This window comes from Camelus bactrianus, chromosome 15 (genome assembly GCF_048773025.1).
Source record: "Camelus bactrianus isolate YW-2024 breed Bactrian camel chromosome 15, ASM4877302v1, whole genome shotgun sequence".
Taxonomy (NCBI): domain Eukaryota; kingdom Metazoa; phylum Chordata; class Mammalia; order Artiodactyla; family Camelidae; genus Camelus; species Camelus bactrianus.
The window spans coordinates 20,214,152-20,241,736 of NC_133553.1; the positions used below are offsets into that span (position 1 = coordinate 20,214,152).

General features: G+C 33.4%; 1 protein-coding gene across 7 annotated transcripts in view; it reads right to left on the reverse strand.

Moving 5' to 3' along the window:
- The window catches only part of ROCK2 (Rho associated coiled-coil containing protein kinase 2), a 123,905-nt gene that overhangs the window by 40,784 nt on the left and 55,536 nt on the right, over positions 1 to 27,585 (reverse strand). For all 7 annotated transcript variants that reach the window (XR_012499214.1, XR_012499215.1, XM_074341671.1 and 4 more), the window contains exons 4-6: positions 25,205 to 25,342; positions 9,966 to 10,226; positions 614 to 758 (exon numbers count right to left, since the gene is read on the reverse strand). Coding sequence is in view for 5 of the 7 variants with exons in the window: in XM_074341671.1 (XP_074197772.1) it covers positions 614 to 758; positions 9,966 to 10,226; positions 25,205 to 25,342 (544 nt within the window). In the remaining 2 variants the exon portion in view is untranslated. The remainder of the gene's footprint in view (positions 1 to 613; positions 759 to 9,965; positions 10,227 to 25,204; positions 25,343 to 27,585) is intronic.

Genomic DNA, 27,585 nt, shown 5'->3' on the forward strand with positions numbered 1-27,585 from the left:
GGTCAAAGTGAAAGAAATTATTAAACTTGCCTCTGAGTTTTCTGAGATCGAAACATTATAAAATACATTAATCTTGATAGTCAAATGGTCAATAATTATATTTATGATTTGTTTTACTGGAATCACTGAATATATATATAAGTAATAAATATAAGAAATACAGCTTACAAAAATTACATAATTACATAAACAAAGTACTTTCAGTTCTCTATTATTATTGAAACAAGTACTAACAGCCTTATAATTTCAAATATTTACAATAAATACTACTGATTAAGAAAATCTTAGAAGGAAGGCCCACTGTAGCTGTAAACTTGCTTCTTGTTCTAATATTTTGTTAATACAAAAACGTCTATTGGAGGACTACTTTCCAGCAGTATAATTTTAAGTCCTTTCAAATTCTGCACAATCACTGTGGCAGGATGAAGCTTGGTTTTAATTTTACAATAATCAGTCATACCAAAAACCATTAATTCAAAGTTTCTAGAAATTCCACTTCTTCCCTAGGACAGAGGCAATTAATCATTATCCTTACAGTCTCAAATTCTTGACTTAGAAATACAGTATTATAAGATGGGTTTTGAAAAGAGAACAAGTTAAAATATTTACTTACCCACCAGCATCTCAAAAAGGAAAACACCCACAGACCACCAATCACATTCTCTCCCATAGTAACCATCACCCCCTTGTGATTTCAGAACTTCAGGTGATATATAATCAGGTGTTCCAACTGCTGTATCACAATGCACCATGCCTGTCTGGGTAAAGTACAAAAAGAAAAAAAGATGTATATAAAATGTGTGTAAACACATATACGCATAAGCAAAACTAATTCATTTATTCCTACAGATACACTGACTATACATTGCTACCAACAGACCTTCATTGTTGACATGGCTTTGGGAGGACAGGGGATAAATACATTATAAAATGCATACAAATGTCTGGATTATGGGAGATCAGGGATAATTTTCGAACTCTGAGATACAGGAGGCTTCATCAAAGGTGGTCAACTCCATGGGAATTCCATGTAAATCTACGTTTTTTTGTTTCTTTTTCTTACACTGTAAGTTACAAGGGAAGTACAAAATGTGGTCTTAAGGCACCTAATCTGGGGAAAAGAAAAGAATCATTAGAGAAAGGAAGCTTTGATATTTCCGAAGAAACTGCAGTAATTAAGATTAAGGCCTCTAGAGGATGGATAAAAGAAAATGGTTCTTCTTAGACCAAGAAAAAACTGGAGGAAACAGATCAAATGTTTAAATCAAGATCTTAATAGTTTGAGAGCCACACCTCCAGGTTGTATATTTAGAATACAGAGCTGCAGCATCAAGATATTTGGCAAAATGATAAAAACACCCCTTTCTATGTTTAGTTTCAGTGAATAATAAGATAATCCCTATCTGATGTCTTTTTGACAAGGGTAAGAACCATTGTAGATATGAACTATGTGTGTATTTTGTAGCATGTGTATTATATATATTTGCATTATCTGTATATTTTGCAAGATTAAACCACTATAGGATACAGCAGTACAGTGCTGAGTAACACTTGTTCATCTCCAGCTCTGTTCAAACTTGCAAAGATTTTACATATTAGTCTAAATGCCCTTCATTTCCTTTACCTGCCCAGTAAAGAATGTGTCACCTACATTCCTTCTAAGGAATCTATACAAACTACCAAAACACTAAGTATTATGACCACCTTGGTAAAAGGAAGTTTAATGTATTTATAAACATGATTTGTGTAAATACTTTTAAGTGTAATAAAATATGTTAAATATGGGAAATTCACTTCAAAAGCAACCTTTATATTCCTCAAATCAACAGGAATAACTCAATGATTTTATTTTTCCAAGTATACAGCAAGTAGAGGTCATTTTTAGACTGAACATTAATTAATAAAATTAACATTTTGCAAATAATTGAGCAAATTATGAGGGTAATGGTTTATATGGGTTACTACTTAGGATAAAAAATGAAGAAGACAGTGCCTGACTACAAAAGGCAGGGTATACAGTTAATTTTTATCATGAACTATCCTATATTTTAGACTTCTACTGGAGGAAAATTTTACATAGAGACTTACAGGGTAAACAAAATCTCATTTCACACGTATCCACAGAAATTAGACTTCAAAAAAATGGATCTTGCGAGACTTAAGAGCCAAAACGTAACTGGACACACACACAGACACACACACTCAACAATGCCACTGAAAGAAAAATTATTTAGCATTCAAAGGTTCAGAGGAAGACGAGAAAAGGGTAAGACACAAAAAAGAATTGGTATAAAGTTAGGCTGTAAAGGATAGACAAGTTAGGCTTCAAAGGAAAGAAAGTTGGTATGGAAACTTAGAAAAAAGGGCAAAAACAAAGGAACAAAAATTATCTTATATAAACCAAGTTCAAGAAATGCAGTGAAGTCCAAATGACTAAACGTAAAGTTTCACAATGATGAAAACGGCAAAGGTAAGATGGAGATCAGTCTGAATAACCAATCACTTACAGAGTAAGTATTTTGGTAGGACTGAGAAATTTTCACTAGGTAAACTATGTCACTGGTACTCTGCTTTTAAAAAATTAATATTCTAACCACAATTTCTGGCAAGCATATTGACGGTTAAAACTTTTTTAAGTAAATGTTTGGAAAGGATATTTAAACACTGTCTCATTGGGAAATTCTCAAATTTGATGAATATATAATCTACATTTATGATAAATTTCTCATCCTATTCTAAAGAAATACAGGAAGGCTAAACCAGAAACTAAAAAGATTGATTTATCTACAGAGGGTGAGTGGAAAAGGGGTAGAAAGAAGCCAATATAGGAAAAGAGAAGTAGGACAAGGAGGCAGTGATCCGTCTCTAAGAATGCAATTTGTTTAGTTCTGACCCTTAAACCAGAGAAATGCTTCACATATCCAAAAATTAAACAATTAAAATCAACTGGATATGGGGTAACTCTAAATGGAATACCAATGGTAAGAAATGAACCTGTTTCATAAATTAAACAACACAATCACACCAAAGAGGGTAGGGAAGAAAAGAACTGACCTAGGTAACTCTGGAAAACAGTTACTTTAAATGAATGCTATACTGCTAAACACAAAAATATCTGCACATAATGCATCCTAGTTAGTAAATTGTCTGTCACAGGGGTAAGAGACTGGCAATTTGAAACAAATTTTATGTGTATACTAGGGTTGAACAAGTGTAGATAACAACAGGTTTCTCATTGTCCAAAAAAGGAAAAGTGCAAAAAAGAAAGGAGGAAGACTAAAATGAACCCTGTGGTGCAGGACTACAATCTGAAGTATCAATATGAACTCTTTAATTTTTAATATAGTTTATATACAAACAGATAAGTACAGAATTAAATATGAACATGTGTGTGTATGTGGGTTAGTAAATATAGTGTATACAATATACATATGTCCACTGATAGTGCCTAGAAGTAATAACATTCTAGGAGCAATGGGTGTATCTGGTACCCAAGTATTGACTGACATTTATTTATTTATTTTTATTGAAGTATAGTAGATTTACAATGCTGTATTAGTTTCTGGTATATGGTGTGGTGATTCAGTTATATTTTTATACACACACATTCTTTTTCATTACAAGTTACTACAAGCCATTGAATATAGTTCCCTATATTTCACCGAATACAGTAGGACCTTGTTTAACTATTCTGTACACAGTAGTTTATATCTGCCAATCCCAAACTCCCAATTTATCCCTCCCTCCCCCTTCCCCTGCTGGGAACCACAAGTTTGTTTTCTATGTCTGAGAAGTTTCTGTTTTGTAAGTAAGTTTGTTTGTAGCATTTTTTAGATTCCACATATAAGTGATATCATATGATATTTGTCTTTCTCTGACTGACTGACTTCACTTAGTATGATAATCTCTAGAATCATCCATGCTGCCAATGACATTATTTCATTCCTTTTTATGGCTGAATAGTATTCCTGTGTGGGGTGTGTGTGTGTGTGTGTGTGTGTGTATCTCACATGTTCTATACCCAGTCATCTGTCAATGGACATTTAAGTTGCTTCTATGTTTTGGCTATTGTAAAAAGTGATGCTAAGAATACTGGGCTGCATGTATCTTTTTGAATTAAGAGTTTTCGCCAGATATACACCCAGGAATCACATGGCAGGATCATACAGTAAGTCTGTTTTTAGTTTTTTAAGGAATATCCATACTGTTCTCCATAATGGCTACACCAATTTGCATTCCCACCAACAGTGTGGGAGGGTTCTTTTTCACCATAACTTCTCCAGTACTTATTATTTGTAGACTTTTTAATGATGGCCATTCTGATCAGCGTGAGGTGGTACCTTGTAGCTCTGATTTGCGTTTCTTGAATAATTAGTGATGTTGAGCATTTTTTTCATGTGCCTGTTGTCTGTGTGTCTTCTTTGCAGAAGTGCCTATTTAGATCTTCTACCCATTTTTTGATTGGGTTGCTTTTTTTTTGCTATTGAGCTGTGTGAACCACTTGTATATTTTAGAAATTAATCCTTTGTTGGTTGCATTGTTTGCAAATATTTTATCCTATTCCTTAGATTGTCTTTTTGTTTTACTTATGGTTCCCTTTGCTGTGCAAAAGCTTTTAAATTTAATTAGATCCTATTTGTTTATTTTTGTTTTTATTTCCATTACTCCAGGTGACAGATCCAAAAAAACACTGCTGCAATTTATGTCAGAGTGTTCTATGTTCTCCTCTAGGAGTTTTATAGTATTTGGTCTTTACTTTTAGGTCTTTAATCCATTTTGAGTTTATTTTTGTATATGGTGTTAGAGAATGTTCTAATTTCATTCTTTTACATGTAGCTGTCCAGTTTTTCCAGCACCACTTATTGAAGAGACTGTCTTTTCCTCCACTGTATATTCTTGCCTGCTTTGTCATACATTAATTGACCATAAGTGTGTGGGTTTACTTCTGGACTTTCTATCCTGTTCCATTGATCTATGTGTCTGTTATTGTGCCAGTGCCATACTGTTTTGATTACTATAGCTTTGTGGTATAGTCTGAAGTCAGGGAGCCTGATTCTTCCAGCTGTTTTTTCTCAAGATTGCTTTGGCTATTCAGGGTCTTTAAAATTTTAAATTTTTTTGTTCCAATTCTGTGAAAAAATGCCACTGGTAATTTGATAGGGATTATACTGAATCTGTAGATTGCCTTGGGTAGTATGGCCATTTTAACAACATTGATTCTTCCAATCTGAAAACATGGTATATCTTTCCATCTGTTTGTGTTGCTTTCGATTTCTTTCATCAATGTCTTACAGTTTTTGGAGTACAAGTCTTTTACTTCCCTAGGTAGGTTTATTCCTAGATATTTTATTCTTTTTAATGTGATGGTAAATGGGAGCAAATATTGATTTTTTTAAATACCACTCTTGAATAAAAGGAATTAGAGCTTCTTGCAGAAGTGCTTGATTCCAGGCTGGGAGAGAGAAAATGTAAGTGTTCAACAACTCATGGTGACAAAGAGAGAGAAAGGAGGGAAGGGAGGAAGGCAGAATGGAAGGCAGGCAGGCAGGGAGGAAGGGGAGGAAGGCAGAATGGAAGGCAGGCAGGCAAGCAGGCAGGCTCCAAAAAAGATACATGTCAAAAGGATAGGAGCCAACCTAAAAAGATTTCACAAGATAAGCAAACTTCAGGCTGAGTTTCAGAGTGTGAGTAGGAATTTGCTAATCAGACTATATTTGACAGCATATATGAAGGCTAGGAATCATGAAATACCATGATATAAAAAGAACCATATGTAACTTAAGACCTCTGAACAAATGGTCAAATGATAGAATGAGGTTGAGAAGTAGGTAGGGGTCATAAGAAACTTCATAAGACTAGCTAAGGAGTTTGAACTTTATTCAGTAGGTGACAGAAATCTACTGAAGGGTTTTAATCTGGAAAGCAACATAAACGGGTATGCATTTTCAAAAGCTTCCTCAAAAGTACTTTATCTTAAATGGATCAGATAATGTGTGCTTGCTAAGTATAGCCAGTGTTTAATAACTGATAAAATATCATATATCAAAAGATATACTGAAAACACAAAATTGGTCAATCATAAATCTTGGAGTTGATCTAAGAAACTATTCAAAATGCCTCTTGTGAGGGTGGAAAAGAAAAACTGTAAATGGAATTCTTAATTATCAGAAGCACTGAAAGCTTCAGCTTGACTGCTATACAGGCAGGAGCCTGTTCAACCCATTTTAACAACTAAAAATGAGCACCTGTACCAGGGGGCCCTTTCTCAGAGAGGCACATTCCCTCCTTGCTTTGTAAGATTCCTGGCTAGTGGAAGGTTCTGCTTTTTGTGTTCTATCTAAAAAGACAGCCCAACTGGCTTAGAAACCCATTTCCACTGGCATTTTGTGGTACCAACAGGCACAAAACTGCCTGTTATTCCAACAATTCCCTGGGTACCAATTATTATTTTCATCAGAGCTCTGGTTACAAAGCTGCATAGCTTTTGAATGATCTGTCTCTACTGCTCCCATAAACATGCTCTTTTAAATGTATTATTTTGCAGAAAATAGGGTTTTTCAGAGACATCAGCAGAAACACCTATATTTTAAAAACTGATGTCACTTGTAGAAAGGTTAAGAACAGTAACATTTTACCTACTAGCTTTTAAAAATTTACAGCCACTATTTAATCAAATGGTATACACCAGAATATTAATGGATAAAATCGTATACTATTTTCAGTAATTTAAAATACTAACATAAAACATCCCTTAAAAGGTGGTAAAGGTTGCTATGAAATGCATAATGGTTGGCAAAGTGGGAAGTCAACTTGCGTAATTAATGCAAGTAATTTAAAGGCTGTCACTGAGGTAATCTACATGTAAATATACTGTGACTTTCACTCACATCCAGATATTTTTTTCAGGGAGAGAAAAAATAACAGTATCCAGAAAACTGTGTAATCTACAATCTATCCATGATAGAACTTAATGAAACACTACTCTTATTTGTGATAGTAACCATTTCAGTCCTTATAGGTTATAGTTTTATAGCTACATTTCATTTTTGCTTTTATCCATGACATAATGTTTTATAGGAAGCCAGAAGAGCTAAAAAATAATCGAAGCATTTTTGTCTTTATTATAGATAAAGGGTTAGCAAATTTTTTTCTGTAAAGAGCTAGGCAGTAAATATTTTAGGTTTTGTGGGACACATAGGGTGTCTGCTGCATATTTTCTTTTTTTTTAAACAGTCTTTTAAAAATGGAAAAAAGATTTTTAGCACAGGAAGCATATAATACCAAGCCACAGGCCAGATTTGGCCCTGTGCTCCAGTTTGCCAATCCCTTCTACAGATACAAAGATGAGTAAGAATGAAACTATGAACGTTTCTAATGGCATTGAGGCCATAATTATCAAACAAAGGCAAACAAAGTGATGAACCTGAAACTTGCAATAACACTATTCACATTAACAACATAACAAAATTATAAATTACATACTACAGTTTTAATAAAAAAAAACTCCCCTGTTCTTCAACATTATGTAACTGCTCTCATTATTAATATTACTTGAAGAATGGAGGTTTGAGGTAAAACATTTTTAAAGTTCCGTATTTAAAATACATATTTTACTATCAAAATTAAGGATTTCTGTTCAAAGACACTGATGGGTAGCAGACTGGAAGATGATTATCAGTGATTATCTGTGGAATCACCACCCAGATTATATAAGGAATCCCTGCACATCAACAAGAAGCCAATTTTAAAAAGGTCAAAAGATACACAACACAGGTAAGTTCACAAAAAAGACCAACAAGCATATGGAGAAAGGTTTAACATCAACTATCAGGATGACTACAAAGTTTAAAAGCTACTAACTTACACCAATGAAACTGGTAAGATTTAGAGAGTGAATAAAAGGAAGGGTGAGTGAGGACAGGGGGAGACAGGATCTCTCATGCACTATTAGCAAAAGTTAAATCAACATTTTCACTTCTAGGGTTTATATTCAGAGGAAACCCTTGTCAGAATAGGCATGAGAGGAAAAAAAAGAATAGACACGAGACACGTATGAAGATGTTCAGCATGGTACTTGCTGGTAACAGAGAGATGAGTGTGACTTAGGGATCCAAGACAAGGAAAAATAATAAATAAAATTAATAGATACTATAGAACACTAAACAGCAGTAAGCTACTTTTACATATATCAGGAAGAGCTATAAAACAGCGTTGAGTCAAAAAGGTAAACAAAGTGACAACCATCCACTATATTATTTATACATATGTAAACTATACTAACAGTCTGCAAGAGCTTACAGTAACCACATTACAGTAGCTGTGTATTAGGGACAGAGATTAAGACAGAAACTGAAAGGGAGAAAATATAATTTTGAAAAAATTGGGGCCTTTGTGTAAACTACTAATGACAATAAGCTATGAGCCAAAGAGCATAATTAACTCAACCATGTGTACTTGAATTAAAAATAGTAAACAAAATTATGTATGCTACATTTTATTTTGCCTTATTAAGAGACAATTTCAGATATTTAAATAGCTTAATTTAGTATTCGCTTATGTGCTTGTAGAACTATTCTGTAAATCCCATATTCTAACCTACTCTTCTGCTCTCACACTCTACACCTTTCTTTCCATAAATCACTTTTACTCACCTTAAAAACAAGTGGTATGATTTCTCTGCACCCTCCTAAAGGTTTCTGGTTTGATTAAAATTAGAATACACTCATGGAAGTGAGCATATAAACATCATTGATTATGTACAACAGAGATAAAAAAGTTTAGCATTGTATTAGAAAATTACCTCATATTTCATACTTATTAAAGATAATTTCATATTTATCTTCAAATTAATCACTTCATATTATGATAAATACCACAAGAGGGAGCTTTGAGTACAGATACTCCAACTACTAAACATTGATTAATGTATGAAGAACAGACATAATAACACCCTGTGAAAAAGGCCAAAGAACCAAAAGGACGCTAAGTTTTAGCTGGGCGGACGGGACACACAAACCCAGACAGATGAAAGCGGCTTGTAAGTACAGCACAAATTCTAGATAACTAAGGCCATTGCAGACACTGTGACAGAAGAGTGATTGGTCAAGTTAGATTATCAGGGAGAACTTTCCATATGAGGTAAAAATCTGAGCTGAGCTTGTAAGCATACAGATCGCTGATGATGGCAGGACAATCAATGAAAGTGAGCATCATACAGATGGCATAAATTAAGAAGTACAGAGAAAAGAAAATCAGTTTAATTCAAAATAAACATCTTAACAGGATAACTAATAAGAATACATAGGAAATAAAACATGAGCCATCTCCATCAGGAATTACTGCCAGGAATTAAGTACACGTACAGAGGAAAAGACAAGAGATAAAAATTTTGTAACAAAATCAACATCATAATTAGCTAAGAGGTTAATGCTACTGAATCTATTAATCATAGCATGAATTGTTCAACAGGTAAAAACACCACAACAGATAATGCCTTCAAATTTATTCTATATGGCTGATGCAGATGGGGTTGGTAGGAGTTGGGAAATTTATACCTTATCTCTCTTTTCAAAGGAAAAATACAGAAATGATAATGGTAATGGAAATACCCATGGACCTTAATTTATATTTCGTGTCCTACTTCTTCACCTAGATCATTATAATCATAAACTAGTTTTGATTGGTAGCAAATGCTTGTCAAGATGAGGAAGATAACTATTTAAGTTATCTGAGTTCTTTCTTATTTCTCTTGGATTTAACAAATCTACAAATAAAGCAGTCTACAGTAGATGAATGATTACTAAAGGAAATGTTTTAATTTGGATATTTTACTACTTGTTTGAGTCATTACAGTTAGCAAAACTAAATTTATCTTTGTTTAAAACTATAAAGTCCAGATTGGAAGTGTTCCTTTTATTTTTGTCCCTCAAAACACTAGCATTCTTTTTTACTTGCTTGTTACTTACTTCATCCATCTTCATACATGTGCCAAAATCTGCTAATTTTAGATGTCCGTGTTTATCCAAGAGCATATTGTCAGGCTTCACATCTCTGTGAATTAAACCCATGGAGTGTATGGCATCCAAAGCAAGAACCACTTCAGCAGTATAAAATTTGGCCCACTTTTCAGGTACATCATAGTTACTCATAAGGTTTACAAGGTCTCCACCAGGCATGTACTCCATTACCATGTACAGATATTTATCATCCTGAAAGGCACAAAAGAGCTGGAAAACAAAACAAGAAGAAAAAAATTTAAAAAGAAGAAAGAAAGTCAAAATCATAAATAGAGCAAAACCCAAAAATTGTTACTATTGAAAAAGACAAATTATTGTCTAACCAAAACAGAGTTGAACTTTATGAAATCTTTGATTTTTAGATTTGGACATCGTTAGTGGAAAACCAGTTATCAGGCAAAACTTTTATACAGGTATCTTCTTCATGCTTAGTAACAAAATATACATAAAATGAATCATTTCCCCTCTTGGAGAATATAGGAATCTACTTAAGTAGAAATATTTTAAAAGAGAAATTGAATGAGGAACATAAAAGGTACAAGAATGACAAAAGAGTCCATAATAAAAAAAAAAAGCCCAACTTTCTGAAAACATAACAAATTATTGCACACAACTCTCACAGAAGAGAACTGAGGAGGCAACTAAGATACCAGCATCAATAGGTCAGGAACGGGGCCTTCTCTCTTCCCTTCCCCACCATCCTGCTTATAATAAGCAGTAAGTGGCAGTGTTACCTGCACCCAGACTAAAGCAATGCCATTGGGACCAGAGAAATAAGACAGCAAGCTAGGTTGCTACTGACGCCTGAGAGACCAGAGAAACCACAAATTCAGAAGGAAAGGTATCTGTACATTTCACCCAACAACATGACCCACCCCTCCTAAAAGGAAACAATGCCAACAGAAAAGATTTCCACAAACAAACAAGAAAGAGATAGAAAACCAAGAATCAACATTTCAGAAAAATCAGTACCATGAAATAGAGGCAAAGCAATTCAAGAAACAGAAAATTAACAGCCAAGGAAATGCTTAAATAGGACAAAGCAAGAACAGGTTTACATATATGAATCAATACCCTCAAAACAGTAACAAGTCACATCAATTAAACAACAGGCTGATACGGAAAAAATCTGAAGCTTTGTAATTAAATACGACTGATAAGAGACAAACAATCACTGAGCTAGAAAATTGAGCAAACTAACTTTCCTTGAACATATTAGAGGATTCAGAGATGAAAAACAGCAAAATTAGCAAAGCTCCAACATCTATCGAAAGCAGTCTGGAAGAAAACATAAAGCAGAAGGAAAAAAAAAATGAAAGAAATAGTAAATTAAAAATTCTACAAATGAATGAAGTAAAAAAAAAAATCTAAGATTGAAAGGATCTCAAATGAAACAGAGGGAAACTAAGACAGTCAGTTCTAAACTCTCAGAAATCCAACAGAAAAATCCTAAAGTTTCCAAAGACAAAAGCTATTTTATGTACAAAAACATAAAATAAATCACATTGTCAACAAACTTCTCAACCAACACAACAAAACAGCAGAGTTATATCTTCAAAGTTTTGAGGGAAAATAATTTTGATCCTAGAATATAGCAGTCTAAAAAACTAGTAATATGGCTAAAATAAATATGTATTACATCATGCAAATTCTTAGAAATCTTGTAACAAACCACTTCTGTAAGAATTGTTTAAGTATACAGTTAAGACAAAAATAAACAAATCAAGTAAGAGGATTATGTGAGACATGAAAAAGAGGCAAAGAATCTAGAAAAACTTATTAAATACAATTACTGACACAAAATTAAATACTTGGAGAGGCAAGCCAAAATCAGAATAATTTTAAAATGGAAAGTAGTGACACGCAAAGAAGGGATGAAAATGTAATATAAAGCTGGTTACCAAATTGAGAAAGTGTGTGTGTGTGTGTGTGTGTGTGTGTGTGTGTAATGCTACCAACAATAAATGATAAAAGAAAAAGTATTTATAAATGGAGACACCCATGTTCCTAGACAGAAAGACAATTGTTACAAAGACTGCAATTCTCCAATTGATCAGTAGAATCAATGCAAACTAAATCCTAGCAAGTTTTTCCCAGAAATCAACAAACTAATCCAAAAATTTACATGGAAATGCAAAGAATCCAAAAAAGCCAAAACAATCTTGAAATGGAACAAAGCAGGATATTTCCCAATTTCAAAACCCACTACAAAACAGCTGTTACCAAGGCAGTATTGGTATACTATAGGGATAGACATACAGATCAATGGAACAGAATTGAAGCCGAGAAATAACCCTTATATTTACAGCCAATAGATTTTTTTCTGAAAACAATGGTGCCAGAGCAATTTACTGGGAGAAAGAAAAATCTTTTCAACCAATGGTGCTTGAACAACTGGATATTCACAGGCAAAAAAATGAACATTTTTATACCTTTACTTCACAGCATACTCAAAAATTAAACTGACACAAAAAATTTCATCAGAATAAAAATTTTCTGGCTTTAAAAGAGACTATTAAAAAATTAAAAGACAAATCACAGATTGGGAAGAAATATTAACAAGCGGTATATGTGATAAAGTATCTAGACTATATAAAGGACCCCTACAACTCAATAAGATGAATAACATTTTTTTAAAGGGCAAAAATCTGAACAGACATTTCACCAAACAAGATATATGAGTGGTCAATAAGAACATGAAAAGACCCTCACTATCACTAGACATTAAGAAAATGCAAATTAAAACCACAATGAGACACTATTTGATACCCACCAGAATGGCTATAATAAAAAGGACAGAAACTATCAAGTGTTGGCAAGAATGTGGAGAAACTAGAACCTCATATACACTGATGAGAACGTAAAATGGCACAGATACTTTGGGAAACATTTGGCAATTTCTTAAAAAGTTAAACATAAATTTAACAAATAACTAAGGATTCCACTCCCAGGTATCTACCCAAGAGAAATGAAGTATGCCCACAAAAGACTTGTGTGCAAGTGTTCATAGCAACATTATTCATTATTTATAGCAGCCCCAGTGTAAACAATTCAAATGTCCACCAATTGGTAGGTAAGTGGGCAAACAAAATGAGGTATATCCATATTCTCTGTTTCCACCCCAACTGGGGATACTACAATATAATTCTAATGTTAAGCACCTAGAGTTAGCATCAGATCCCCCAAGACTGCCCTCACTTTGGCACTTTGGGAGTCCCCATGCCACCAGCATTTCTGATTAACTAACTACAAATTTAGGAGTTCCCATGACCCACTTGGTCTCAATAATTCACTAGGATGATCCATAGAACTCAGGAAAGCACTACACATATGATCACAGTTTTATTGTAAAGGATACAGACAGGGTGAGGTCTGGGAGGAAAGAGAGCTTCTGCACCTTCTTGTGGAATCAAGGTGCATGACCCTCCCAGTACATCAAGTGTTCACCAACCAAGAAGCTCCACTCAGTGTCAACCTCCAGTTTTTATTAGGGTCTCATTACATAGGCATGATTAATTAAATCATTGGCCATATGATTAAATTCAATTTCCAGTCCCCTTCCAGTCCCTGAAGGTTGGAAGCATGAAAGCCCCAATCCTCTAATCATGTGTTCATTCTTTCTGGTGATCAGTCCCCCTCCCACAGTTATCAAAAGGCTGCCAGGAGTTGCCTTATTAGCGTAACAAAGACAACCTTATTACTCAGGAAATTCTAGAGCTTTTGAAGCTCTGTGCTAAGAACTGGGGGCAAAGACCAAATATATTCCTGTTTAAATCACACCATATAATATGCTATGCTCTTCAGCACTAAAAAGAAATGAAGTACTAAACATGTACAATGTGCATAAAGTTTAAAAACAATATGCTAAGGGAAGGAGATCAGATCCAAAAGTCAACATACTTATGATTCCATTTACCTGAAATGTCCAGAAAAGGCAAATCAATAGAGACAGAAAGCACAGTAGTGGTTGCCTGGGCTGGCAGGGGAATGGGAAATGACTGTAAGTGGGTGTAAGTGATCATTTCAGGATGATGAAAATGTTTCAAAAATCAGATTTTAGTGATGGTTCCACAACTCTGTAAGTTTCCTTTAAAAAAATCACTGAATTATACAAATTGATGGCAAATAATTTAATAATGCAGCTTTAGTTGTAACAGACAAAAATTGAAAACAAACCAAATGTCCATGAACAGATGAACAGATAAACTGTCATATATCCATACAATGGAATACTATTCAGCAATAAGAAGGAATGCATCATGGATAAATCTCAAAACAATTTTGTAGAAGGAAGCCAGATAGGATGGGATTAAAGTTAGACAGAACAGTATAGAAAAAAAGGTCAGTGAACTTAAAGACATAGCATAAAAACTATACAAAATGAGGCACACCTGAAAAACAAAAGCAAAAACAGACTGGGGGAAAAAACAAATAGAATACCAGTTACCTCTGGGACAACATCAAGTAAATTACATATGTGTAACTTGAGTCTGAGAAAGCGGTTGGGGGGTAAAGGGATAGGAAGTGAGACAGAAAAAATATTTGCGAAAATAATGGCCAAAATTTTCCCAAACTTGATAAAATCTATAAGCCCATAGCTGTAAGTAGCTCAATCACTATTAAGCAAGTTAAACAGAGCAGAGCTAATTAAAACACTGTGGTTCTAGTGGCAACAGGAGACAAAACAACTAAACAGAATAGAAAACCTCCAAACAGACCCATGCACACATGGAAAACGGTATTACAACAAAAAGAAGCAAATTATACCGGTGGGGAAAGGAAAGTTTTTTTCAATATGTAATGTTGGAACATCTGGATATTCACATGGAAACAAAACAAAATCCTTAAGTAAGACTCCATTTTAAAAAAGTCAATTCTGTGTTCATCATAGGCAAAAAATAAAAAGTCAAAAAGATAACAATGGAATATCTTCATCAAGATCAAGTTAGGAAAAAATTTCTTAGATGAACACAAAAAGGCATTAATCATAAAAGTTTGATAAAAATGTACTACATTAGAATTATGAATTTCTATTCATCAAAACACATTATTAAAGGAGTCAAGAGACAAGTCTCACCCAGGGTATTGGAGTTTAAAAGAGTAAAGAAGAATACTCATGCCTGAGAACGGCTGTCATGGAGTTCAAGGCCCAGGAAAGGTGATAAGGACATCCAGGCAGAGGGGAAGTCTGGCATGGGATATCAGAGCCCAAAAGGGACAAGGAGGGGAGAGACATCCAAGGATGGAGAATCAGAGCCCAAGCACAGAAAGGAGGGTGGGTCATAGAGGGAGGAGACAGGGGCAGCAAAGATAAAGATTGGTTATGCAAGCTGCACCCAAGTGGGCTGATCAATTATTTAAATATATTAAAGATACTAGAAGCCTAGTTTCCCACAGTTGGGAGGAAAAAGTGACAAATACAGACAGAAATAAAACTAGAGTGAACCCTATGGAATTAGACTGTGAAGTATCAGTGCAAACTTGTGGTTTTCAATATGTATTAGACATAGGAAAAAATACAGCTATAAATGTCTGTGTGTGTCTATACAGAGGCTCAATCCACTGAGAATACCTGGGAGCAATGACATCCCAACAGCCATGAACACCCTTAACAACAAGCTCTTGGCTGCTAAATATTGTGTTCAACCAAAAGGAACCAGTGCCCCTTACAGAAAGGCTGGATTCCATGGAGAGGGCAGAACAAGTAAAAAGTAAACTCAGAACACGCTGGTGTGCTAGAATGCTCAAAGCATAATCACAGCAAGCCAAAAGGACAAAGAAGCAAATCTGAACAAGGTCTCAATGGCTAAATCAGGGCATTTTGAGTATCCAAATAAATAATGATAATAATAGATTATATTGTTTGAATAAAACAGGAAATCATTAGTTTATACAGATAAACATAACTATAACATCTGATGAAGAATGGGATATTTACATAGTTTCAAAGTTACCTCCTCACAAAATCACAGCAGGGTAGAAGAAGAATTTCCCACCTTTAACATGTGATCAATGTGAATATGATCTGTAATGAGACCCAGTATAGTTAACTGAGCTACCTGAGAGAATTCAGTGAAAATCCAGCATCACTTTTCTGTGTTACTAATAAAGATATATAAATTGAATCTAATCATAAGGAAACATGACAATCTCAACTGGGGGATATTCTACAAAATAACTGGCCTATAAGCTTCAAAAGTGTCATGGTCATGAAAGTCAAGGGAAGATTGAGAAAATGCCCAAAATGGAAAGAAAATAGATATAACAAATGCAATATGACTTGAAACTGGATCCTCCTGATATAAAAGACATTACTGGGATAACCAATGAAGCCTGGATGGGACATGAGGATTAATCAGCAATGTATCAATGTTTACTTCCTCATTTTGAAGAATGTTGTGGCTATGAAGGAGAATGCTTATAGGAAATACACACTTAATATTGGGAGGGTTATAAGGCATCAGTTCAACAACTCACTCTCAAATGGTTCAGAGACAGTCCTTTGTACTTTATCTCCAAATTTCCTGTAAGTTTGTGATTGTTTCAAATGTGAAAACAAAAAGGGGAAAGTCACAGTTTAGAAGATATTTATAACACATATAGCCAGTCAAGGTTCATATTCAAAATAAAAACAATTCCTACAAATCATGTTTTTCAACTGACAGCCTAATGGGAAAATGAACAAGAGACTTAAACAGGCATTTCACAAAAGAGGATATTCAAATATGAAAAGGTATTAAATCTCATTAGAGAAAGGTAAATTTAAACCACTGTGAGGCACTACTTCGCATACGCAAAAATTACCAAAAATTTAAAAACTGACAATACCAAGGGTTGGTAAGGCTGTGAGACAAATGGAACTTATAAACTAAACTCTATTACCACACGGGAAAACGGGGGGAAAACCACCTCCTAATACTGATTATAAGTATCCAAAAATGCCACTTCTAGGAATATACCCAACAGAAATAAGTACAAGAATATTTACAACATTAGTTATAACAAACAAAAATTTGAAAACATAAATTGTGGTATGTACATACAATAGAACAAAATACAGCAATAAAATTAATAAACTGTAGCAACCTGAATCATGCCAACATAAGGCTGAACAAAAAAGCCAGATACAAAAGAAGAGATATTCAATTATTTCACTTATATAAAGTTCAACAAACAGGAAAACTATTGTTTCTGAGTGCTTGTTTAGGTGGTAAACAAGAAAGAAAAGCAAGGAAATAATTACTAATAAAGTCAAAAGAATGGTTACTTTGGGGGAACACATGGAGGTAGTGATTGGGAAAGGGCACAAGGAAACTGACAGAGTACATACTAGCAGTGTTTGTTTTTTGACCTGAGTTGTGAATACACAGGTGTTTGCTTTGCAATAAATCATTCTGCAGCTTGTTTATATACTTTTCTGTGTAGGCCACAAATAAAACCATTTAAGAACATTAAAGCAAAACTCAAAGGAAAATTTATAAATTCAAATGCATTTACAGGTATCTCTCCTTATCCTCTCATTATCCAATATTCAAATAGAGATATGTGTATTGGAAAATAAGGACTGACAATAAAAGACAGATAAAGAAACTGGAAAAGAACAAAATAAAACCAAAGGAAACAGGAGTTGGGAATTTTTTATAACACAAAACAAAAAGAAAGTTAAAAAAAGGTATATTTTGTAAATAAAACAGAAGACATGTTAAGACCAAAATGTTTACAAATACTCTAACAGAAAAGTGAAAGAGAAGACAGATACAGTCACAGAAAGTATAACTGACTCAAGAAATAAATGAAAACTTGAATCAGTCAACAATCACATGAAAAATTAAAAGATTGGTAGACAATCTAGTTGGGGAGGAAGGAAGGAGAGATTTAAGCACAAGAAGGGCACATTAATTTTAGGATAGCAGTTATCTCTCAGAAGGAAGAGAAGGAGATAGAAAAGATTGGATAGGAGAAAAAAATGTTTTAGTACTTCAAAATTAAAACATTAAAATTAAGTGTGGTAAAATATTAAAATTTACTAAATGTGTATAAGACTGAAACCAAAGAAAGTTTCCAGATGGCTTATTTGTTAGGCAAGCAAGAAAAGCCATTTACCAATGGTGAGTAATTAAATTGTTTGGTTTGCATCAGCTGAAAAAGTGTGTCTACAGAAAATTTGGAAGCAATATTTTTAACAGTCAATTTTAAAGCAAGGCAAACGATTTCAAGTGGTTTTCCTTGACTCTTGAGTCAGCAGATGTTATTAATATTATGCAGTAGTTAGGTTGTGGGAGGAGTCAGTGCCAAATTTGATGATGAATAAAGAATTAGCCTCTACAAACAGTTCACATAGATCAACTACAGACAAAAATATTTCAAAAGAAGTTAAGCAAACATTAATTCAGTGCAATCTGAAGTAGAATCTGCTAAAGTGTGTTTACAGCAGATTGTAGTAAAAATATATGTGGAACAGAAAAAGGTTTAGTTGGACAAATTTCCAAAGCTTGTGAAAATGTATGATGTTTAAAGTCTATGGTTAGTCTCTGAATATTGATCAATAGGTACACTATGGAAAATATACCTGAATTTAATGTGTTAATAAATAAATAGTACTGATGGTGTTATCTGCTCTTGTGGACTTCACCATCACCATCAGTTCTGTGAACTTCTGTCAGAAAAAGAAGTGGAATATCTTGACTAACTCTACTACATAGTAGTTCAATAGCTTAGCAGTGGTAAAGTTTTACTGCAACTACTTGAGTTCAGAGCTGAGACTGAAATTTGTCTGATCAAGAAGAACCACCCTCAACCACTATGACAGAACACTGAATAGCTCTGGAAATCAGCTTTAGCTGCAGACATCATAATGTTTCTTAAACAACCTAAAATGACAAGGGAAAATAGCATTAAATGCAAAACTTACTCTATGACACAATCATCTTTATGATGACTAACATCAAGCTACTTTATATACTTTTGTTCCCACACTATCAAAATCAAAATAAGTGAGATCTCCATTCCTACACAGATTTGCAGTGCATATATTTTCTGATCTCAAACCACAGTCCCACAGTTCCAGCAGCATTTTTTGGACAAAAATGTAAGTGCAAAGGAAATATCCATAAAAAAAATCAATTTAAACTTTGCAACTGAGAAGCTTCTACCTAACCTTCAATTGGAACTGAATAACCAGCAATGTAATGACAGTGCTAAAAAGGCAAATATCAAGAGAAGAATTTACCAGAATTCTTCAAACACCTTCCAACTGATAAATATGCTCAATCAAAATTATACACTCAAGGTCAACATCAATAGTCCCAAATGATATATTAGTATATACCCTTGATATGATGTGATGAAAATGGCACTTTACCTCTGTAGTCTTTCTCTCAAAAACCTATAACCCTAGTCTAAATAATGAGAAAAACATCAGACATACTCCAATAGCAGAGGATTACATATCCTATAACTGGCAAGTAATCCTCAAAGCTGTAAAGGTCATCAAAAAAAGGAAAGTCTGAGAAACTGTCATAGAGGAGCCTAAGAAGCAATGGTAACTAAATGTAACATACTATCTTTGATGGGATCCTGGAACAGAAAAAGAACATTAGGTAAAAACTAAAAAATCTGAATAAATCATGGACTTTAGTTAATAATAATGTATCACTATTGCTTCAATCCTTGTAACAGATGTACCTCACTAAAGTGAGACGTTAGTAATATGGGACACTGTACAGCAGGTATATGGGAGCTCCCTGCTCTCTGCTCAATTCTTCTGTAAATTTTTTAAACTGTTTTTAAAAATAAAGTCTATTGATAAAAAATAAATCATCTGCTGCTGGATATAGTATTTGGCAGTACTTAGATGGGTGAAAAGATATTTTCTGATAAGATAAATAAATATGTAAAATCTTATTACACATCAATATTAACAGAATATTGGCAATCAATTTTGATAGGAAACACTAATTGTGAACCTCAATTAAGCAAAATGTTACTGTCCCAGAAAATAAGTTCATTCTTCTCCCTAATAGACCTGTATTAAAAAAAAAAACAAAACTGTATTATCATATTTTGAATTTCATCAATAAAATTTTTGTAGGAATTTGTTATATAAGTACCTACATAATATCTTTGATTTCACCTCTTGGACCAAAAAGCCTAAAATATTTACTATCTAACTCTTTACAAAAAAGGTCTGCCAATTTCTGGTGTGCTTGAAAGAAGATTGGTTATGGTTGGTAACTGTAGAAGCTGAGTGAACAATACATGGGAATTCCAACATTCTTTCTACTGTGAGATTTATCATGATAAATTTTAAAAACTAAAAAGTATATCATTAAATATATTGAAATTTTTCTTGAAAGATTTGCAAGCAAGTTCAATGAAGCCTCATGGAACGAATAGTTTCTATTTTATATAAAATGTACCAAAGCTCAGAAAAAAGGTGGTGTGCTTTTCAACCACGTATGTTAGGGTGGTCTCATCATGAGATGAAAACCAACCAGAAGAGTCCATGTTAAAAAAAATTAAGTTTGGGGGAGCGGAAAGCTCAGTGGTAGAGCACATGCTTAGTATGCATGAGGTCCTGGGTTTAATCCTCAGTACCTCCACTAGAGAGATAGATAGTCAGTCAAATGTCATTTATGCAAATAGATGGATAATTAATTAAAATATAAGGAAATCAAATTTGGTATTCTATTGAAAATTTCACAGAAATATCATTTACTTTAGATTTTACAATACCTTGCAATTTATTTTTTTAGTGTACTATAGTAACAGATTAAACAAGAAAACCACCTTAAAAGATGCTGAAGGAAACATTCCCAATACTTTAAGATCATTCCTGATTAAAAAAGTATTTGGTAAGCTAAGAATAGATGGGCAGGGAAAATTCTTTACTGTCTTAACCAGAAAGCTTCAGCAAACATCACATTTAACAGTTAAATATTAGAGCTCCACCCAATGAAGTTTAACACAATAATGAAAAAGATAAGCAAAATAACAAAAACCTTCTACTATTCAATGTTATACTGAAAGACTAAGCCTATGCTATTTTTTTATATTTTGCAATATCTACATATTTTAAAAACTGTTATGCCTAAGTTTCTTCTCATCCTATTTTGGAAGAAAAATTAATGTGGCTTTTTCTGAAGAACAGGCTTTATACAACACTGTTATGGAAAGACCTAAGATTCCGAAATAATCAAAACAACCCTACCAATTAAAGCAATGCAACTCAAAATTTTAACTGTATTTTTTAAAAGAATGAAAGGCTAATTCCAATCACATAAAGAAAAATTTTAAGAGTTGCCACAAAAAAAATAAAAGGAGACCAATGAGAGGAGACTTGTCCAACCAGATACCAAAATAAATGAAAAACTACAGAAATTTAAACAATGATTTTAGTGCAGAAACCAATAACAAATCAAAGTAACGGGACACAGTGAAAAGAGAAATTCATGTGTATATGGTAATTTAGTCTATGATATGCAGTACTCTTCATTTACTTCATGGGGAAAAAATGGGTTTTTCTACAAATGGTATTGGGGAAACTGGCTACCCATTTGCGAAAAACAAATCCTACTTCATTAAAAAAAAAATCCTAGTGATTTAGAAATAAAACTCCACTCCCAAAATAAAAATATAAAAAAGTTAAAATATAATCATTTTCTTAAATAATCTTAGGTATAGGGAAGATGTCCCCCAACGAAAATTAAAATACAAAATCTATAGATTTGACTACACCCAAATTTAAAAATTCAATAAACGACAGACAAGTAATAGTCCAAGAGAATATACTTCTAACATATATAACAAAGGATTAATATCCAGGATGTACTAGCATTCTAACAAGCCAATTTTTATAAAAGCAAAACAATGTATTAGAAAATGGAATAAGCAATGGACAAGGAATACAAATTATTAATAAGCATGCAAAATATTATGAACTCCATAATAAAAAATGTAACACAATAACATTTTATTTCTCAAGGATGCAACTAATAAAAATTTAAAATTTTTATTTTAAAATTGCAGTATTTGCTGAAACTAAGACATCTATTTGACAATTAGCATAACATGAACTTGTAAAAACCTTTTTTACAAAGCAATTTGGCACTATCATTCAAAATGTCCAATGTGCATACCATATGACCCAACAATTTCAGTACTAGGAATCTATTCTAAAGAAATATTCACAGATGCACAAAAGATGGACCTACAAGTCAGTTAACTCCATGTGAAGGACAGAAAATGTACAAGACAGGTCTGGAACACTGTCATGTATCAGAGAGCAAGCTAGCTATCAAAGACTACATCAAAAGGACTCAGAGCCAACCTAAACATGATCACTTTCCAAAGGTGTCACAATTTGAGCATCAGTAAGATGTTCAGAGGGCTGAAACACATCAAATAGGTTTTAAGTCCATGAGTTCAAACTGATACTTCTCCCAAACTGGTCATCTTTGGAGGATAAAAGGTAACTAATCCCTTATTTTGAAAACTCGTAAATACAAGGAACGAATAAAGCTGTCCTTCCTCTGCGACCTGTACTACTCTGGACAACCAATTAGTAAATGGGGGAATATTTCTCCTTATAGAAGTATTCCAGTCACTATAATCAAGAAGAAATAATTGAACTGGAATGTCACCACTTTGCAATCCTTAAAAAATGAATGATTTAGACATTGAGCACAAATAGCTAGTAAAATAACAGAATAACAGCCAGACATGAGCCTCCTAATAGAACAAAACATTATCCATGAAGTTGTCCTGCCATCCCTCCATCATCACGTCCAATTTTGACAGAGCCTCTATATTCAATCACCAACTTAGAAAAATATAAATGAGAGCAGAACATGTTAAAACTACACTACTGGATGAAATCAACCAAAAAAACAGATTTCTTAAATAAACTAATGGGACAAAAGGAAAAAAAAAACAAAACAGAAGATGGAGACTCTAGATTGAGAGGCTTAAAAGAAATTATCTAAATTCAAATATTATAAAAGCTAAAAGTAAACTAAAAGTATTTAAGAATACACTTAATGGATGTATGAAACTATACAGAAAGCAGGGAAGTGTTTATCATAAAAGGACACTATAAACAGGCAAAGTACACACAGCAAACTTGATATATAGACGGCTTATAAAAGCAAACCTGCCATCAGTTAAAGAAGTTTTTAAAATGTGCCAATATTCATCTATTGAATTCAAATCACACTAAGACTATATATCTAAAAATACAGATGGGTCAAAGATTTATACTACACCATAATTTATATAAGAAAAGTGAAATAATTATTTTCAACAACAGTATAGTAACAAATTACAGGGGCTGTCATACAATTAAATATTAAACAGCCATTAAAAAATAAGGACTGATTGTGCTGTACACCAGAAATTGATACAGCATTGTAAACTGACTATAACTCAATAAAAAAATAAAAAAATAAGAACTGAGATTTGAAATACTGTTCAAAATAATCTTCTAAAATTGATTATAGGCATCTCCTGTGACCTATTAATGTCACTACAAGAGAGATCCCTAGCAGAAATGTGTGAACATATGTGCCAAAATCCATATGAAAGAAAATTGACAGCAACATTATTTACAACAGTCAAAAAGCAGAAACAACCCAAGTGTCCATTAAGTGATAAATACATTAAATGTAGTATGTCCATACAATAGATTATTCAGCCATAATAAGGAATGAAGTATTGATACATACTATAACACAAAGTAATGTTGAAAACATTATGCTAACTAAAAGAAGATGTCACAAAAGACCACGTATTGTACAATCTCATTTTAATGAAACGTCCAGAATAGGGAAATTCACAGATACAGAAAGCAGATTAGTGGTTGCCGCTGGGCAGGAAAGATTAGGGAATAACTGCTAATTGGTTCAGGGGCTCTTTTTGTGATAAAAATGTTCTATAATTAGGAAGTAGTGATGACAGCACAATTCTATAAATATGCCAAAAATCACTGAATAATAAAATAAATAAATAGAAATAGGTCAGTTATTTTGACAAGTTTTCCCCAAAAGTTACACATTTCATACATATAAATACAGTGGTGAATCGAATTTTCTTTACCAGAGATAAACAAATGAAAACCCGGATTATAGTCTGTTACTTTTTCAAGTGTACAATGTGTCACTGTTGATTTGCTTCCATAAACCCATTAACTCTATCTAAATAAACATTTTATAAAGGTCCACTCTGCAGAATTAAAGATTAAAAACACCAATCTACAAAATGATAAACTAGAATTGGCAATTAATCTGTTACTACAAAAGCAATTTAAAGCTAAAAATGGACTAATAATTTAATTAATTACCATCATTTCTTAATCAGGTAAATTACCATGATACATAATTTGCTACAAAAATTTTAACGTTAGCTGCACATATCAGAATTTCTACTCACTGGCTACATTTAAAAAATAAGGTAAGGAGGAGGAGGATGGTTAATGCTCAACATAAAAAAAGCAACATAGTCATCAATGTGGTACATCTTTTACCTACAAATCATCTTCTTCAAACATGGTAACAAACTCCTGGATCACTGAAGCGTTCTGAACATGCTTTGGTATATATCCAGTCTTACTCATGACACTTGATCAAAAATGTTTGCAGAATTAGCTAACAGTACAAAAAAAACTTTTGAGATGCAAAGCTAGTGAGGAATAGAATTGAAATGGAGGCAAAACAGAACCATAAATTCCTAACTTCACAGTCAAATAAGAGATTGTTTATTTGTCTGTTTGTTTAATTATTTGAATTAGGAATCTCAATACTGTCCTATTACATCATAGGTAATAATATATAAAGGACTACAGGATAATTTTCAAAATTTTTAATGTAGTTTTAAAGTTTTTTTTCCCCTTTTCAAGATAGGCTTATTATTGCTCCTATTATATAAATCACAAGAGTAAGCAGGAAACAATGGCATACTGGTAATCTAATTCTTTATAAAAGAATTAAAAAAGAGAAAGCTTCTAGTAATTCTTGCTACTATACACCAATTTTTATGACATCATATTTTGGAACATTAAGTGTAATAAATCAGATCTTACTAAAAATAACTGCATTGTCATTTTGTGAATGAGACAGGATTTCTAGCATGTAAAATCAGTAATAAGCACTTACAAAGAAGGGAAATAAAATTATAATAGTTATTAGTATGCTTACCTGAACCACCCAGGGACTGTTGGCAAAGGCCATAATATCTCTTTCTTCCCAGAAAAAAGCAGAATCTGATCTTTTTATCATTTCAAATTTACTAAGAAGCTTCATAGCATAAACTTTCTGTGATGCCTTATGACGAACCTGTTGATTTTTTAAAACAGAAAAATTAATACTTTAATTTTATGAGAAAAAGATGAACAGATTATACTATAATGCTATTCTTAAAGACTTTAGTTACAAAACAAAAATGATCCTTAGCTAACTAAGAAAAAGTAAAAACATTTTTAATGAAAGAAACAGAGAACATTCCCAATAGCCTAAACATTTCATGAAAGAAACAACACCTTTAAATGCTAGATTCAATACACAGCTACCTCATTTCATCTAAATAAAATTAAATTCATGAAGCTTCATTCCCTCATGTAATTAAGCTAGCCAATTTTAAGAATGTCATTAAGTGAGAAAACTGTAAGGTATGTACTTGTATCCCTCACAATCTGAACATAAGAACCTAATAAATTTACGTATCAAGGGATATTTGTGATTTTGTTAAGTCATCCTTATTTCTTTTTAGGTAATCTATTTAAAAGGGTTTTTTTAAGGGGGAAAACTACCAATAATATGATTATTTGATCAATTCTTAATGTTCTTCGTTAGATTGTTAATTCTGTAAGGGCAAGGACAGTGTCTGTTTTTGACCATCATTTAATCCTAGAATATAGAATAGCAAACTCTACCATAGAGCCAATAAATATCTAATGAATGATTATAATCGTTAATATCTACTGGTAATAAATAACAACATTTATAATTAGGTATCTAATAGGATGTCCAAAACTAAACTCTAGATCTTCCCCCTAAATTTATTCCTCCTGTAATCGTCTCTATTTCAGTAAATGGCATCTTCATTCTTCCAACTGCTCTGGCTAAAAACCTCTGGCTCCTCTTTTTTTCATACAGCTCATAAAACTAATCAGCAAATCACATCAGTCCTACTGACAGTTTCAGAATCCAGCCATTTCCAACTACCACCACTAAACTACCCTGTAAAAAAACATTTTTTACAGGCATAACTTGTTTTATTGTGCTTAGATTTATTGCAATTTGCAGAAACGACATTTTTACAAATTGAAGGTTTGTGGCGACACTTTGTCAAGCAAGTCTATTGGTGCCATTTTTCCAGCAGCATTTGCTTATTTCATGTCTATTGTCACATTTTGGTAATTCTTGCATATTTCACACTTTATTTATTAGTATTAGTATTAGTATTTATGCTACAGTGATCTATAATCAGTAATTGTTTTCAAGCACCACAAACCATGCCCATATAAGACAGCAAACTCAATCAATAAATGCTGTGTGTGTTCCAGCTATTCCACTGACCAGCTGTCCCCTGTCTCCCCCACTTCGGGCCTCTCTATTCCCTGAGACACAACAATATCAAAATTAGGCCAATTAATAACCCTACAATGGCCTGTAAGTGTTCAGGTGAAAGGAAGAGTTGCACATCTCTCATTTTAAAGCAAAAGCTAGAAATGATTAAGCTTAGTGAGAAAGGCATGATAAAAGCCAAGAAAGGCCAAAAGTGAGGGCTCTTGAGTCAAACAGCCAAGTTGTGAATTCAAAGAAAAGTTTTCGGAGGAAATTAAGTGCTACTCCAGTGAACATACAAATGATAAGAAAGTAAAACCACCTTACTGCTAATATGGAGAAAGTTTTAGTGGTCTGAATAGGTCAAAACAGTCACTAAGTTCCCACAAGCCACAGGCTAATCCAGAGCAAGGCTCTAACTCTCTTCAATTCTATGAAGGCTGAGAAAGGTGAGGAAGCTGCAGGAGTCTGAAGCTGGGAGAAAAAGCTGGTCCCTCATGAACTTTCTCCATAACATGAAAGAGCAGGTGAAGCAGCAAGTGCTGATGTAGGCGCTTACACTGAATAACAGATCTTCAGTGTAGATGAAATAGCCTTATATTGGAAGAAGATGCCATCTAGGACTTTCATAGTTAGAAAGGAGAAGTCAATAACCTGGTTTCAAAGCTTCAAAGTACAGGCTGACTCTCATGTTAGGGGCTAACACAGTTGGTGATTTTAAGTTGAAGTCAGTGCTCCTTTACCATTCCAAAAATCCTAGGGCCCTTAAGAATTATGCTAAACCTTCCATCTGTGCTCTATAAATGGAACAACAAAGCCTAGATAACAGCACATCTGTTGACAACATGGTTTACTAAATATTTTAAGCCCACTGTTGAGACCTATGCTCAGAAAAAAAAAAAAAAAAGATTCCTTTCTAATTACTGCTCATTGACAATGCATCTGGTCACCCAAGAGCTCTGATGGAGATGTATGATGATATCAATGTTGTTTCATGCCTGCTAACACAACAT